This window comes from Tigriopus californicus, chromosome 11, assembly GCF_007210705.1.
Source record: "Tigriopus californicus strain San Diego chromosome 11, Tcal_SD_v2.1, whole genome shotgun sequence".
Classification (NCBI taxonomy): Eukaryota; Metazoa; Arthropoda; class Copepoda; order Harpacticoida; family Harpacticidae; genus Tigriopus; species Tigriopus californicus.
The window spans coordinates 15,683,968-15,700,558 of NC_081450.1; the positions used below are offsets into that span (position 1 = coordinate 15,683,968).

Here is a 16,591-nt window from a genome sequence, read left to right on the forward strand (position 1 = left end):
TCTACATTTTCTATTGGGGGACAAGAAGCAACTGCTAAGCTTTATTTAGCCGTGATGAGCTTCACAAAGATCGTTTCGTTTACCTATGCCCTTCAGGACCTAAGACACACTCGTTCCCCAAATCAAACCCCAAGAACGTTGAGAGTCATTGCTCTTGCGATAATTGATACTACGGTATTTTGAAGCCTTTATCACCCATCGTTACCAACTCATCGCAGTATTTTTTGACAACGATATTCTTCAACTAGCTCGCTGTATTAGGTCGATTATTTTACGCCATTAATTTCCCCTTATTACTCGTATGTATAACATCAAAACCTATAATCTAACTCTTCGTTCTAGTACTCCAGCAGTTTTGGTCATAGATAGTGAATTCAGTTGCCTCATCAAGTAAGTATATCTAACAATTCCCAAAAAAGGTGCTCCGACGTAATTTCAGAAGAAGAACTTGGCAGTATATAAGTAAAGATATCAAATTTATACCATCAAATGTCTAGTATGACTAAAGTCCCATCATTTCCGAACCAGAAGAACTACACTGACGTTGAAGCATGAAGTCAGTATGGATTTGTCAAGGGTCTAAAAGCATTAATCCTCTTGCGGATTTCATCTTTTGACAACAATCATACCTTTCTCCTTTGTTTCGGTTTCCCACCTCAATCCAATTATTTCGCCAAAAGTTCATTATGACAAACTATGCTTTCATCCCTCAACCATTAGTCAAAACCTCACCACAAACGAAATCTGCTCTTGACGAGTGCTTTCATCATTGAGCTTGATTTGCCACCCCTAATGAGTGATTTCTAATCCTCCAAAGCTTGACCTAGTCAGAGCCAGCTAAACGTTTTATGCTAAGAGTGAGAAAAAAATCCGTTCAAGGAGCGGAAACAATTATGCATAGAGTCACAGCTTTGCCAGAGTGATAATAAACCACAGAAACCAATCCAGCTCTATGTAATCAAAACAAAAGTATAGCATTCAAAGCGTTTCATAACACGCCTATCGAAAAACCTACAAAGGAGCTCGTCCGTCCACTCAACACTGTAAAAGGAGTTACGAAACATTCGCTCCATTATTCCAAACAAGGCATACCGTGTACATGGCGTATTCAACTTAACCAATCCCACAGCCAACAACCAACCAACCAACCGACCAACCAACCAACAGGTAGCCGTGATAAGTGGAAGTAGTAATTGGAAATGCAACAACACAACCATGTGTGCTTTATTGGATGGCTCTTATCCTGAGGGCTTTCCTCAAGTCGCTTTGTAGATCGTAAAATCTCATTTAGCTCTCAATACCAGAGATATCCTCCCCATGCAAATGAGCCTCAAGGGAAGGTGGGTTCTTGTCCCATTGGATTGGGAATGGAGCAGTACTCGTACTACACGCTAGAGGACTTGTTGTCCTTGGTGGGGCAGAAGGCACTCCGTGACTTTTTCCCCCGATCCTGGAGATCAGTCAAGTTGAAAAATTTCACGCACTGTCTACATACTCGTGCATGCACACGTGTATACGTTCATTCAATGCACACACCCACACGTGAATCCGAGACGCATTCGTGAAAGTGTGCTGAAACTGGCTCATCAATTATATTGTACACACATTCAGGGTAACGGGAAAACGAGAAGGGAAATCCAACCTGAGAAAGACCTGTTCTTGGTAGGTCAGTGAATGTGAATGGACAAGTACTTACTAGATGCATGCAGATATGCATGCTTAGTTCTAACAAATGCATTTGATTTGGACAGTTCTTAGGATGTTTGTGCGATCAGAATCGTTGCAATGGTTAAACAGATGCTATGTGGTTTTCTAGTCGACGCAATCATTAAAGTAATGTACTTTTAATAAAAATAGCAGTGTTTTGCGTCATGGTGAGCCTTAATTTGCACTTTGACTCATTTCTGCTCATTGATAGACATTTCAGGGTTTTGGGACTGTCTTTGATGCATATTTTCTGTTATTTATTAATTGAAGATTATTTGGGTTGTCAACACTCAATTGCACGTACATAGTGCAACGAACAAACGTACCAAAAATTGACTCTTAGGTTTAAAATGATGATGGCTCTCCGTAAATCATCTCATCATCAAATAGCACTATTCGGGTTTTAGATATGTAGAGCCGAAAAGAGCGTCTCTGGCCCAAATTTGACTGGTTCTGATTGAAAAGGGAGCCGAGGATTTGCATCGACCTGGCTGGCAACTGTCCAGGCATGGATGCTACGCTTGTTTTCTGGAACCCTGACCAAAATTGAATTTCATTGTTTGAGGAAAGCCCACGCATATGCAATCATCACACGCCAACTTGAAGTACCAATGAAGCGGGTGAAACCAGACCAACATTGAATTGTAGTAGTAATTGCTGTGATTGAATTGTTCGACATTAGGTGTTTTGAATTTTCCTCGCTTGTGTCATAACCTTTTCATGGCACAACAAATATGAAAAGTTTGCAAAAGTGCAGCCTTGATAAGCACATGGCGAATCCCTTCAATTAACCTCCCGTTAGTTACCCGCCTCACCCAGTTGTGAAAAACGTCGACAGCCTTAGGTGCAATAAGACGCACGCAACCCTTTGAGTGTTTCAAGCGTTTAATAGGTAATCACCAAATACTCCCATCAGGTATTCCCAAACTTGCATTTCGAACTAATGTGCCAAGCGCTTTGATCAATGGGAATGACAAGGCACCATTTCAATACTAATCCCTGCTGACTCTTCTTGACTTCTTTGTTGCCATATACTAATAATTTTGGGTGTTTCTTATTTGGAGCATCTGGACGAGTTCTCCCACCTACGTAAGACGAGCCTCACCAAGCTCTACTACGTATCTCTCTACCTGGAGGTAGTCGTAAATGCAGCGCCCATCCATGAAATATTCACCACTCCATCACAAATACACACCTACCCTTCTGCACAAAGACGACTTATCGTCACAATTAGCAAGGTCATTGGAAGCGAGATGCGAATAGTAATAACATTGAAAATACCGGCCAACAGATTGCATTGGATTGGAGGCTCGCGTTCGTCTCACTTACAGTTCTAACACTTCTAACACCAAGAACACCAAGGGCACCAAAATCAAGGCTGAAGGTGTCAGATATTGAATCCTGGAAACAAGCCAATGCCACGACATCAGATCAAGCCTTTTTGCCAACGGATCGTGTTCGTTTTGTGGAGAAAGTTGTTTGGAGTAATTCATTTTGTGCATTTGCAAATGGACCCTGCCGAGCATGGCTCATTGGCCTTGAAGGCCACAACACAACAGTGCCCTGATTTGAAATACGGGTGCATGTTCGAGGCCTTTTTAGTGGCCCTTCAACGTCTTGCGGTGCACGCCAGGCTTCGTGCATGACGATTTTCGAGCATTGAAGGACAAATAACTTTTGCTTTGAATCAAGGCCATCTGGGGCTTTCACTTTTTATGTGAGTCATAGCGTGAGCCAATTTTGAAAACTTGCTTACTGCAAATGTCTTGGAACTTGTGCCAAGTCGCGACAGTTCTCTTCAATCTTCCTCCCCTTCTTTTCTTTTCTGTCAAGAAAGCTTTTAAATTTAGCGCAGAAAGTTAGGGTCTATGATTGAGTTGGTCAGGATGTCAAAATTTGATATTCTATTCGCCTATTGCGTTTGTTTCTGCAGACTTGATATTGATCAATTGGCAAATGGGGCGTAAAAGCTACGGATGCATTGACAATCAAAGGCATGCAAATATTCGACAAGGCACACTCGTGATTCAGTATTCAATGCAACAGCTCTTTTTCACGAGGACAAGGAATATTCCCATTAAACACACAAAAGTATGATTCATGGTAGTCTCTGGACAAAGTTACTTTGATGGAATCGTATTTGGCGGCGGTCAAAAACTTTCATGGCTCGTTACTGTGACCTTGAAAAGTTTTGATGATCTGGCAACTCTTGACTTTTGTACCTCGTTGCGTTGTTGGTTGGTTGCCGATGTGCTTTTTAGCGTGAAGTCAGGCCAAGAATGTGATGAGTGGAAACAATATAGTATGTTGCGATTGTGTTTGAGGTCAGTGCGAAATACAAATGCATAGTTGCTCTCATGACAGAGGGCTTGAAGGTGCTCTCAAAACGCACATTAAGCCTCTATGGTCACTAGAATTGACCCTCGAGAATCCAGGCTAGTTAAAACAATGAAGTCCAACTCTCTTCTTTCTCGGGCTCCTTCATTGTTCAATTTGCTGCCCTCAAATATTCGTAGGGTTTATGTAGGGGTTGATCCAGTAGCAAGATTTAAGTCAGACTTGGACAAGTTTTTGACTAAAATTCCGGATCAACCTTATATTCAAGGTTGAGCCATATCAGCCAACTCCAATTCGTTGGTCGATCAAATAATATGTATAAATAAAAGTCAAGTAAAATAAATAATCTTCTCGTCTTGAACTGCTGGGATTCCAATCCCGGTAGCGGTAAGGAATTCCGCTAAAAAAATCGCGGAACGTGTAGCTCAACATGGAAAATTGATATCATTGATCTGGTTCTACTATATACTATTTGAGTTGAAGGATCTGGTTTGCCTTTGAGTATAGGGTGGATCTAAAATTGTAGTCCAAAATCTTCAAGTTTCAGGCTGTTGTAATTAACAACGACCTTATCTTTCCACGGTCGTTCCAGAAGTTAAAAGGGCAAAAAAAAATTTTTGCAGCCTGAGCATGCTTTCGGAGTTGGTCGAGAACTCTGACTTTGTGGATTGATTATCAACGGTAAAATCTTGTTTTTTTCCATGCATTATGTGCATAACGTCTGGCAGTTGATTCTTTACGTATTTTGTTTGGTACGCTTTTCATGTTTCATGAAGGTCATGAAAAGCCTCTTGCAAAACCTCAATGAACGTCCTTTTCGTACTCATCTCGACCCTAAGTTTCCTCCTATTTTTTTTTGGGCGTACACTTTGTGCTTTTGAGTGGCTTACAACAATCAATTATCAAATACCTGGGGTACGAAATTGGGTCTGTTGAACAGAAAAACATATGTACTCGCATGGATGTAATTAGAACAGGTCTCCGCTTTCGTTATCAAATCCAACTAAATTCCATCTGATCAGAACTTTATTCCAAAGAAATGGAACATAATTGAGAGGCCAAAGAGCAGTGTTTAAGGTCTGGCATGTAAACTCCTGCCAATTCATCAACGTGGGCACTTTCAAAACACATTTAATATGCGATTTAATCTTGGTTGGTTAAATCTTGTTTTATATGGATTCAATTAGCGGGCTTTATTGGCATATTATGTAAGCTCGGAACAAGCCACAGGTTCTGACCATCTCCATGGAATCTGAGGCCCGTTTATTTCAAGCTCTTACCATGGACGTAATCTATGGACATATGCACAACACGAAATTCCACGCACTCAATTGGTGAGCGTGACAAACCGAGCCTCTGCATGACCGAGTCTTGGTTCCCATTTCGCCCAGGTCCGTAGGATTGTAATCGAAGCCGCAAACTTGTTAGTGTACAATGGGGATTCTCGTTTGTTCGTTGTTTGCCCACCATTTATCAGTATGGGAGATGTACGTATACTATCCACTATCCAATTCATTTCATCACTGATAGTCAACGAGCCTCGTGAATTCTTGTCTCAAAATCTCTTACTGGATGGAGCTATGCTATGTAGGCTTTCATGACTTGTCTCAACACCACAATGAGTAGCTCAAGCATCGCAATATGAAAGACCAGCACTACATACGCCAACACTTCAATGAGTCGGACTCATGACAGGGTTACATGTGCATACTTCGTTTCATCAAGCATACAAGTGGGACAAGGTTAATTCTGGGCTTGTATTCAAGTCATGGCTCTTTTCCCTCAGGGCGTTGGCCCACTGGCTTGCAATTCAGGCCAAGTGCCAGCCACAAATGCGGTCTGGTCCTGTCTTAAAATCCTTGGCTAATTTCTCTAGAAATCCTCCACACCAGTGTCGTGGCATGTTGCGATTTCAACGACTTTTGCTCGTTGTTGATCTCATGGCGTTGGTTGCTTAATGAGGCCGTTTAAAGGTGCTCTGTTTGTGCGTTGGATGTGTTGGGGCTTCCAGGAAGGGAATCCAATGATTTGCGCCCGTACGCCACCACATACATCCACCATTAAGGAGCATCCACAATTACCTCTGTGTAGCTGGATTGCTCTCCCAACCACCAACCCTGACCAAGCACAAATCGGTCTGTCTCGTGCCTGACATTTTTCCTGCACCACCACAGTTGATCCGTTTGTGGTTTGCTTACCTTTGGAAGATGTCATTGTCTAGCTCGTTTGCGATAACCTTCTAGGGCCAAATATTAGAGCTCAAGTCAAGGTAAGGCACGGTTATATCTTGAAGATGGAGCGTGGCGATTTGGGATCAAAATAGGTCGGGCAACTTGTTGGGGTTAGTGTTGGAAGACTTTGATGCTTTTTATGATAACGATACTTCAGCTCATTTAGTACAACATTTATTTTAATAAAGGATATCTTTCATCTGACTTTCAGGTCACCGGACTCTCTCAATCCGGGCTCATAAAAAACAAATGGAGAACTTGGACCGATTGCTTTTACCAGGGAAAAGGGAGAGATAGAAGATTGAATTAAGTTGATAGTTATTATCACACTATATTGGCAAATCATAGGATCATCAGTGTCGAATCATCACTATGCCACATTTGCATTACATACATTATATCAAACTGCGTTTGGTTTGAGCTGTGAATGCCAAAGCCCTCACCAAGTAAACAGGAAACCAAAATCCATACATCAATATTGCCATTTTACTGGCCTTTTACTTGTGTATTTGAATAGGCTTATGCAGTATGGCGGCTTAGACACGGCTCTTGGTCACTTTTTTCACTTTCATTCCATTTCAATTTGACTTCACATCGTTAATATTCATGCGCTAGTTCATTACTGTACCTAGACAGTTGTGCTATTTTCAACCAAATCGAGGAGGTTCCCTCTTTGAAAGGCTGAGTGAGTTTAGTCCTCTCTAGGAAACCACTTCGACATAGTTCAAAATCTCTGGAATTTTTGTATTCTAAAAAGCAGTTCAAGTCCATGCCTGATCCTGACATTTCACGCCACAACCATGCTTGTAGGGCAATTTCTCTTGAAATACTCTATCACTAACAAGACTCGTGACAATTTCATTCATCATGCCCTACGAAAAAAACAGAAAAAAGACAATAAATACTTTTGCAAAGATCAGACTTCAACAAAGTACTCGAGAGTGCTCCTCGAGTTCCTGAAAGTCGTCGTCGTTGTCGTGGAGGGTGGTAATTACCACCACGTGCCTCTTTGGTTTGTTTTGGTCTACTTTGGTCCGTGGATGGATGGATGAGTTGTGGCTGATTGTTGTTATCGCTGGTAATTTGTGCCTGAAAATGTGTTGTGTGTTGGTGTGCTTCATCCCTCATCCCAGCAGTCAACAGGCCAAATCTAAATGCCACAACATTGTGCTTTCAATTACTTTTTTTCATGGTCAATGAAACTAACCAGCAACACCAATTCATAGGGATATGAACTTTGTTTTCGCGTAAATGACTGCAACGTGCCACGACCAACTTTGGTTGGTTCAGTTGTAGGACATTGGTACTAGGACGCCTACCAACCGACATGGATTGGATCAACGGCCTTAAACCGACCATTAATTAGCCGTCTCCACCAACAATACGTACTCAGAGACTAATGTACACACCATTCTCGGGAATGGAGACAAATATGGCGCTGCACTAAGAGGAACTATGCGGATTAATCCATCTTTTCCAGGAGGGGCCTGGAACTTTGAATGCGTCCGTAGGACGATTATTATGAAGCAAATCACGACCGAACTACCATACATCAGGGAATTTTCTCAAAATATGCCTTATTAATTTTTACTCTCCTCCTCCTCCCTCTCTGGACAAGGAAGACGTTTCGAGCCACTTTCTCCTGGATTCTTCATTGTGTACTAATGAAAAGTGCATTTGCATACAATATTTCATCTGAGGGCAAAGAAGGGAGAACATTTTGACACTTCGTGTATCCTTCCGAGATTTACTGCCATTTTTGAGGGGGCCTTTGAGGGTTACAAAAAGAAAATTTGAGTTCAAAGGTGGGAAGATCTTGCTTGACAATGGTAAACAAATGATCATCAATCAGAGCTCTCGATTGGATCTTGCCCATAATTGAATTTATTACAGATAATTCGAGACTTGCTTCTCGATTTCACTTTGCCTTTGTTAATGGCATGATATTGTTCAAGCACTCGCTCTTCCACTTCAGAATTGAGCAAAATTCTCTTTTCATTGTATGAGATAAGGTTGATTTCCGATCCGCCAGCGCACAACCGCAATGATCTTTTTGTTGTTCGGTTGCTGTTCCTCTTTGTGGTCTGGGCAGGGTGGGTGGCGATGTTGGACGAACACTTTTCATTTATGTACACTAGTTATCTTAAGACTTCGGACTATTGATATATGATGACAGTAGAGCAAGGCACCGGAAAGCACAAGTTGGCTAGTTTCATATAATGCGATTTCATTTCGTTAAGGAAACACCAGGATGATTTGATTGACCAGAAGCTAGTTTTGGGAATTCTACAATGAATTCGACACGAATGCATGACGGCTAGTTACAAACAAACACTCAAATGGAACATAAACCATCACAATTTCAGCGGCGCTGATACAGTGTCATCTTCGCTAGGACGTCGAGATTTGATGGGATGATTCCAGCTCTGAGTTTCTCCGGATATCAAAACTACATACAATAGTTTTCCAAGCACGTAAATGACAGCTGTCACAGAGAATAACGTGGTCCATGAACTCATTGTCATATCCTCTGTGAGGGCTGCCACAGCCAAGGGCGTCATAAATCCCATTAGACCCCCGGAAAATGTGTTACTGATGCCGAGCAGAGTACCAGCGAAATTTGGCGCTAAATCCACGTGGCTTGAAAAATGTCCAGATGAAATGGCACCATTGAAGAACATCCCAATGCAGAGAAGCACTAGCACACCTAACCAATCGCATTGGGCGAAATAAAGGCATGCCATTCAAATGGCCGGTGTTATCTGCGATATCGAGTTGAAAATCCGACGGGTATTGGTCACACTGAGGATATGTCTGCTAATGAGGCTGTCCGATGCGAAACTATGAAGAACGCCCCCGAAATATCTACACATCATGGGGAGGCCAGACACTATGGCGTTGAGTTTGAGGTCCAAATTTAGCATAAAGCTAAGGTAAGTGGGGCCATTACTGGCCAAGACGACAATCCCGAACGTGTTTCCCATGTCGGTCAACAAGATTCCCCAAAATGGCACGGAAGTAATGATTGATCTCCAAGGAACAGGAGGTTAATCTTTGTGATCTATCTCTCTTCCGATTAAGGTATTGAGGTATTCCAACTCATCCGAGCTAATTCGTGGATGGTCTTGAGGGGAATCAAAAACCAATATCCACCAAAAGACAAACCAGATTCCTGTAATGAAACTAATGGCATAGAATGCTCCCTCCCAATTCCACCATGACACTATGTAAGCGCACATGGGAAATGTTATGATCAGCCCAAAAGTACTTCCAAAGTAGCTTCTCGAGATAAAGCGGCTCCTTCGTTCCACCGGAACCCATCGGGCAGTCATGGCATGGAGGGATGGGAAAGTGACCCCAGTTAGGAGTCCAATGCCAATTCGTAACGCCACCAAAAAGTTTGGATGCTGATATGCTGCCCAAGGAGACAGAGCCGTGAGAATTCCACTCCCGAGCAATCCGAATCCATAGATTCGCTTTACCCCGTAGATCTCGGTGAGGCGGCCTCCGATGATTTGAGTACACAAGTAGCCATAACTGTTGGCTCCGAGTATGAAGGCCCGTTGCCAAGCATCCCAATGAAACGACCCGGATGTGGTGGCCAGATCCTCAACGATTCCAATGGGTGAAGTCTTGTTCAACGAGCCGACATTGTCGAGATCAATATGGCACCTTTCCGAAATATCTGTCGTGTTTGAAAGAGTTTGTTGGCTCATCACACTGGACTCGTTCACCATGGTCACGATCAAAAAGTTCAGATTGGACCTCATCATGTAGTTTTGGATTTGGCCCCAGAAAACCATGAGGGTTAATATTGAAAGACATGACACGTTTCCCCAAGAGTTGTTCCCCATGTTTAAGCTCACTTTTGTACACCTCTGCACATTCGCACCCTCGGACAGGTAGAAAATCCACTCGCTCGGCGGCAAAGATAACGTCCAACGGTTTGTTTTGGTTGCCAAGACTGTCTTGACTAACGGATGTTGGGTTTTTAAGCACAGGCCACTTGGTTGGTGGGCATGGGAAGCACAGAGGCAAAAGAGAGCTCAAGTCGGTTTGATGGAGATGATGGAAATTACAGTATTTCACTCTGAAGTGTGGACATGCAATGGGCCATTTTGCTTGCTGACTGGGTCAGCGGGCGAGGAGGAATCCAATTCAAATATGCCCTTTTCAGTGACACTTAATGATTTGAATTGGTGTGTGCTAGGTTCGTAGGGGCCAACCTCGCCTCCTCAAATTGATTTCGTCTATACGCACTTGGAGCATCCCTCGCACTAGATCGAGCTTCTCATCATAATCCTGTTTGATTACGAAACATGTGAGCTACGTACACTAAACGCCGAAACACTTCCCAAGGGAGAATGCGACGACATGTATTGGTGCGTATCTTATGTAGATGTGGTGGAAGTACACTGAACGTGTGTCAAAAGAGGAAGGATTTTATTGCACTAAAAGGAGGGAGCGGGTGGAGTGTCCAAAAAATAGAATGTTCCGAAACAATAACTTCAGTGAAAAGAAAGCCCCACTCAAAAAATTTCAAAGCAAGCTTATCCGAAATCGATCAAACATGAAAATGATCAATCATAAAACTGAACGATTTAAAAAAAAAAACACGAGAGCTTACAAAGGAGGAAGAAGAAGAATTGGGTAGTCTCCCCAGAATTTAAGGTGAAAAATAACTTTTAATTGTTCAGTTCTTTTCGGTTGATGTTACAGCTTGACTCAATTCCCCAAATACTCAATTCCCCAAATACTCGATCTGGTTTCGTTTTGTCATTTAGATTGATAAACAATTCGTCAATTGAAGCCGAATGGATAATGACGTTCCCAAAATCTTAAATGAATATAATTTCGACAATGTCGGAAATATTCTACCATTTTCCAGCAGTCAAAGATGTATATATTTCATCAATGATGCTTTAAAACGACTTTGATAATCGTACGTAGATTGTGAAAGTCCAGGAATTTCAAACCATTGAAAATAGTTTTACCCTTGGCTTTGAGTGGAAATATATTGTGATCCATTTCGGAACTTCTTGTTTCAGGAGTGTGGGTCATTGGAAGTTTTTTTTGTTTTGAAAGATCTACCCTAGGGCCAAAAGCAGCATTTCGTGAAAAGTGAAAAGTGAAAAAAGCAAATCCTTCAGCATTGCAAAAAAAAATGAGGCCCAACCTAGGGTTAATAGTAATCTTTATTTGAGACTCATGGTCATGTCTAAGCTTTTGAAAAGTGGGTAAATGTATAAACCTATACAATGGTGGACGAATAAATGAAATGAAAATAGTGGTCAATGGCAAAAATAAACCTTTGATTAGGGCCCGTGATCTATTATTCAATCTCTGGCCCGACCATCAGATTCAAAACGAAAGCTGAAAACAACCATTTCACTGCAAAAGTACCATGAATCTTACGGTCACTAAATGGCTGCAAAGTAATCGCCTTAGATTAGTTATTATCCAGAGCGACTGTTCAATCTAAGTTGTTAGTTTTAACCGAATGAGAACAGTTTGAAACCTCCCCTTTACCAATGCCACTTAGGCATTTTTATCCGGCTGTCCGAGTGTAATCTCCTTTCTTTTATGGACAGAGAGACAGAGGCAAAAGATTAAAGCCTCCTCGATTCTTCCTTCCCTTTAGAACTGCTTGATGGGAATCCTTACATCGACGTCGTAGTCCGATTATTGATATTGCATTGCCCTTAATGCTTGAGCGCCGTGAAAATAATGAAAGTTTTCTCCTCAGAGACATTACAACATGAGCTTGCCTTTAATTTGTTATGATTGCTAATGCCCAGCTAATCTGCTCGTTGCCGTAAGAGTTGACCATGCATAGCTGAACGATTTCACTTTCGCATTTGGACGCTGTCGTTTAGTTATCGTACGTACATGCAGAACACACGTAAAGGCAAGTTGGATAAACGTTTCGGATGGCAGAATTGAAGGCTTTCGACTCCCAAACTAATAGAGCTTGTTGTGATGACAACTTGCAAATATTTAGGTAAGCTGATATTAGGCATAGCCGATATTGACTGGCTAATTGGGTTCTAATAGTAAGAATTTGACCCTGTGCCGCCACACACCGTTGAGCTCAATGAATTTAGTAGTGTGAGTGCGTATAGACCGTTGTGCTCCACAAATGCATTGTAAAGTGGCACCAGTCCAAGTTGCGGAGATGAGAATTGTTTGAAAGTTCATTTTGTTCCATGTTTGTTTGTCGACCAGTCCAGGCCATGTTTCACATTAAGGACCTTCAGCGGCCGTTGAACAAAAGTGCTGCAGTAGCTAGCTGATTGTATTCCAGTTTATTACAGGAGTGATGTCGTGTTTGAGAAGGGAAACCCGACCAGCCAGGGAACTTGTGGAGGTGATTTAGTTGCTACCCTGCGGTACAAACTGCAAGCCCTCTTTATTGTCGTTCGTTCTCGTGGAATGACTTTTTGAGGGTTTTTGGGTCAACATGCTCTATTATTGTGTTAGAGCACCCCCTCTCTCTCTCACTCTCTCTCTCTTACCGCGATTGTCATGCAATGAGGGTGTTACATTACCGAAAGGTATGCCATACTCATTCAGATAATTCATCATGGTAAGTAGGTAGTGTCATGAAGGTGCAAATATTGGTGCCATTCATTTCCTACCTACATCCACGTGATGTGATGAGTCGCACACCAACCAAACGAATGAACGACGCTATTTGCCACAGGGAATGGATCCCAAAACGTGATGGAAGTGAGCAAAGGAAGGGGACCGATGAAAGTTGGTTACTTCGTTGCAACCGTGTGAAATGTTTCCCATCATATATCTTGAAACAATTTTTCTTCGCGGGAAAAAATGCTACCTTAATTGAGAGGCCCAGTCAGTCAGCCAGCCTGCCTGCCAACCAGGGGCTCACTTACTGTTTGACTGCCTGACTCAGTGACTCCTACAAGCATTGGTCAGTGGTGAGCAACTGAGCGAGTCAATGCCTGAGAAATGTCATGGATTGAGTCAAAGAGGAGTTTCGTGTGAAATCGACCAATATCTTCGAGAAATCAGTGCCTCTCGCCAAAACTGAAATGCCAAACGTTTTCTTTAGCCTTTCCTTCTTTCATGTGTCTTGTTTCGCCCATTTCCATTGCGAGAAACATTTGTCAAGAACAAACTACAAGCTGCACAAAGACAGTGAATAAACGCATGTAAAGTGAGAAGTTGACGATCATAATGATGATGTGACCTCATTCAGTTGGTGCAAAATCTAGCATGTTGCTTCGCCATCAACAGATTTTATTCAAAACCTGATAGAAAAGCATTTCAATCGCACAAACCTTTCGTTTATGCCATTATACCACGGAAAGTTGAAAATCTACTGAAGATGGTAAGCACCTGGCCCCGATTCCTATATGAATTTCATAAGTGCCTCCACTTTAAATGAATTGGGATGGATCGGCCTAGAGATCGGCCTTGTCTGCCAATTTTTTTTACAAGCCAGCTCACAAAACAAAAAAAGGAAGCGTACTCTCATCGGAATGTAAACCATTTTTTCCTGTCGGCTAAAGACTGCAAGTTGTGAGTGTCGCATTGTTCCATTGACTCATAATTGGAGAGAGCTCGGAGCTCAATAACATGTACCTGTTTTCATTCTTCACCAAATTGATCGAACGATCGATAGTCTGAATTTGATGTATGGGGAAAGATCGAATATAGAATCGTTAAAAGAGATAAGATGGTGCCATCCGAGTAGATCATCCCCCCTCCTGTTCCCACTTGGTGGTTTCCTTTGTATCAATGATGCTTCAAATTTCGTCAAATTCGTTTTGATTGTCAATCCTCCATTTCGTCACCCTGAGCTCGATCCGGTTTTCATCTCATCCCAATGTTTTTGTTTGGAATAATATCGTATCCGTCTGCTTAAATGAATGTGAATTCCCTTTTGGTCAGGGTCACAATTCGGTAAGAGAACAGAGGGGGAGACCGACCTCCTGCTGAAGCTGGAATCCTCTCCAATGATCCCCAGGTTGTGTTGAAATCTAACGAATATCAAAGACTAGGTTGGTGGCTGTGGGCTAAATTTAACTTAACAAATCGGAACGCAATTGCCTTTTGGTGGGAAACCACGATGATTTGAGAATCTTCACTGCTTTGAATGTGACTTCTGCACTCCATCCAACATGCATTGGCCACGACGGACCAGGGGTGTCGAGACCGAAACCTGGTGACCTCCTTATCCAATAACGTCATGCAAGTCCACTGGGAACATTGTCATGACACCCTGTGAAATCTACTTGGATAGAGGAAGATGCCAAACAAAAGAGAGTGACCATTGCAAATTTCTTACACAGTCATCTTTTGAACTTGCTTGACATTGATTCACCCTAGTGCAAGCCTTGCACAACTCTGGATCTCATCTGGATGCGAAGTTTCAGACTGTTTTGGCGGGATGAGCCGATGACGAACATTAACACTACCATTTACGGGATGGATGTGATCGTGTCCGAGCTCTTAAAGGCCAAACTTAATTGTAATTGTACATCAGACATTTATGGTCAATAATCTCTTTGTGGATTATTAACAAGAACCTTAGGAGTCATCCTGGAGCAGACTAGTCAAGCACAAAATTAGCCAATTCACTTCCAGGAGGGCTCCCAATTGATCTCGAAGTGCAGCCCAATTTATGGATAGCTTCGCCGGTTCATGCTTGGGTGAGTCTTGAACTTACCGTCCACACATCCCATCATGGTCAGCCGTAAGCACAATCCGTTTGGGTTGGGTGATGGATGATGAATCGGTGAATCACTTACATTGTGGTCACAACTCATAACAGGAAATGATGAGTAAGACACCCAAGTCTCCGTTGGTAGTAGCACTCTGTCCCACTAATATGCACTGTTAAATCAATGACACCGGCAAGAAATGAACATTTTTTTCCACCACAGCAAACACCACTTGGGTTGGAACAGTTGACGGCGTGACCAAGTATCTTGGCAATAAGCGAGCACAACTTTCCTTCTCTCCAGAGATCCCTCGTTTGAAGGAAGGCTCTCTCTCGCCCACAACCAACAACCCACCCACCCACCAACACTTTGGCAGTATTTTCTTGCGGGCCTTTTAATACCTGGCCTCAAAAGCTCGACCAAGAGAGCAAGCACCCCCAACCACCAGGTGTGCGATGCAATCCAATGCACTCTCAGTCAGTCAGCCAGTTAGTTAGTCCAAAGTCAGTTCCAAGGGGTCCCAAAGGAAGAGGGATGGACGGAGGGACGGAGGAACGGATGGTGGTGGTTGTGTTGGTGAGCACTTGATGAGCAAGATGAGTATGGTCCTGCTCTTAATTTGCGGGGAGAAAACGAGTGGTTCGGGTTGGAACTTGGAAGGTTGGAAATGAACTGGAGAAGCAAGCAAAGGAACGAGGAGGAGAACGAGAACGAGAGAGAAGGAGAAGACGATGGCGGGGAATGGCATGAGGGCATGGAGTGTGGCCAAGACTTTTGTTATGGATTCCAAACACTACTGTACTTGTAGCACTGAACTCGACGGGCTACAGTCCCCTTCATGCATGATGAGAGACACTTCCAAAGTTCGACACTGTTCAAAATTGGTCCTTGATGTCAGATTGACTCATCCCCGTAACATCATGACTTTTAAGTTATTTGCTAGTTTGTACGCTTTACCTTTGACCAGCAATATCGTTATTAAGTTACAAGGAACGGATCTGCACAAATCTACTTCTGGTCTTGAAATGTGCACTCCACTCTTATGCCAATGACTAGCATATGGAATCGACACACGGATCAAAGAAACCATTCATCGGTGACAAAGGATTGAGTTACGAATCTTGAAATTTATTTGCGGCCACTAAATGCCAATCAAAATTTCTGACAGTGGATCATGCGCAGGAGTTCCAACTGGAAACGTGCGTTGAGCCATGCAACCAACCAGTATACATACGTACGTGTACGGCGTGTACTGTCAGGAGGAATCGTATTCGTAGTATGCTCGATAAATGTGCGCAATTCGTATACACGAACGCACGCACGCACGCACGCACGCACGCACGCAGACAGACCCACAGTAAACGCATATATATACAGTAGACAGACTCACAAGCAAGTTATCTCATGGACTCGTAGAGTATCTGGTAGGCTTGAGCATTTGTCAGCAACCATGAAAACGATCGCGCCACTCTCATCATTCTGTGGCTTTGGACACTACAGATGCTTCAACGTTCATTGGGACCCTGATCCCAAATGATTCACACAATCACACACACACACACACACACACAGAGCCACACACAAGCACACCGAAATACGACCATTGGACCATCGCGACATTTGGGA

The 16,591-nt window shown here is 42.8% G+C and overlaps 2 protein-coding genes across 2 annotated transcripts in view; both read right to left on the minus strand.

Moving 5' to 3' along the window:
• The window catches only part of LOC131890915 (ensconsin-like), a 45,550-nt gene extending 30,356 nt beyond the window's left edge, over positions 1 to 15,194 (minus strand). The window contains exon 1 of the mRNA XM_059240364.1: positions 14,971 to 15,194. The gene's annotated coding sequence lies outside the window, so the exon portion shown is untranslated. The remainder of the gene's footprint in view (positions 1 to 14,970) is intronic.
• On the minus strand, positions 8,009 to 10,657 carry LOC131891208 (sialin-like). Its single transcript, XM_059240731.1, has 2 exons — positions 9,329 to 10,657; positions 8,009 to 9,010 (listed from the first exon to the last, which is right to left on the minus strand). The coding sequence occupies exons 1-2, from the start codon at positions 10,127 to 10,129 to the stop codon at positions 8,630 to 8,632; spliced, it is 1,182 nt and encodes a 393-aa protein (XP_059096714.1). The 5' UTR covers positions 10,130 to 10,657; the 3' UTR covers positions 8,009 to 8,629.
• Positions 15,195 to 16,591: the final 1,397 nt, after the last annotated feature.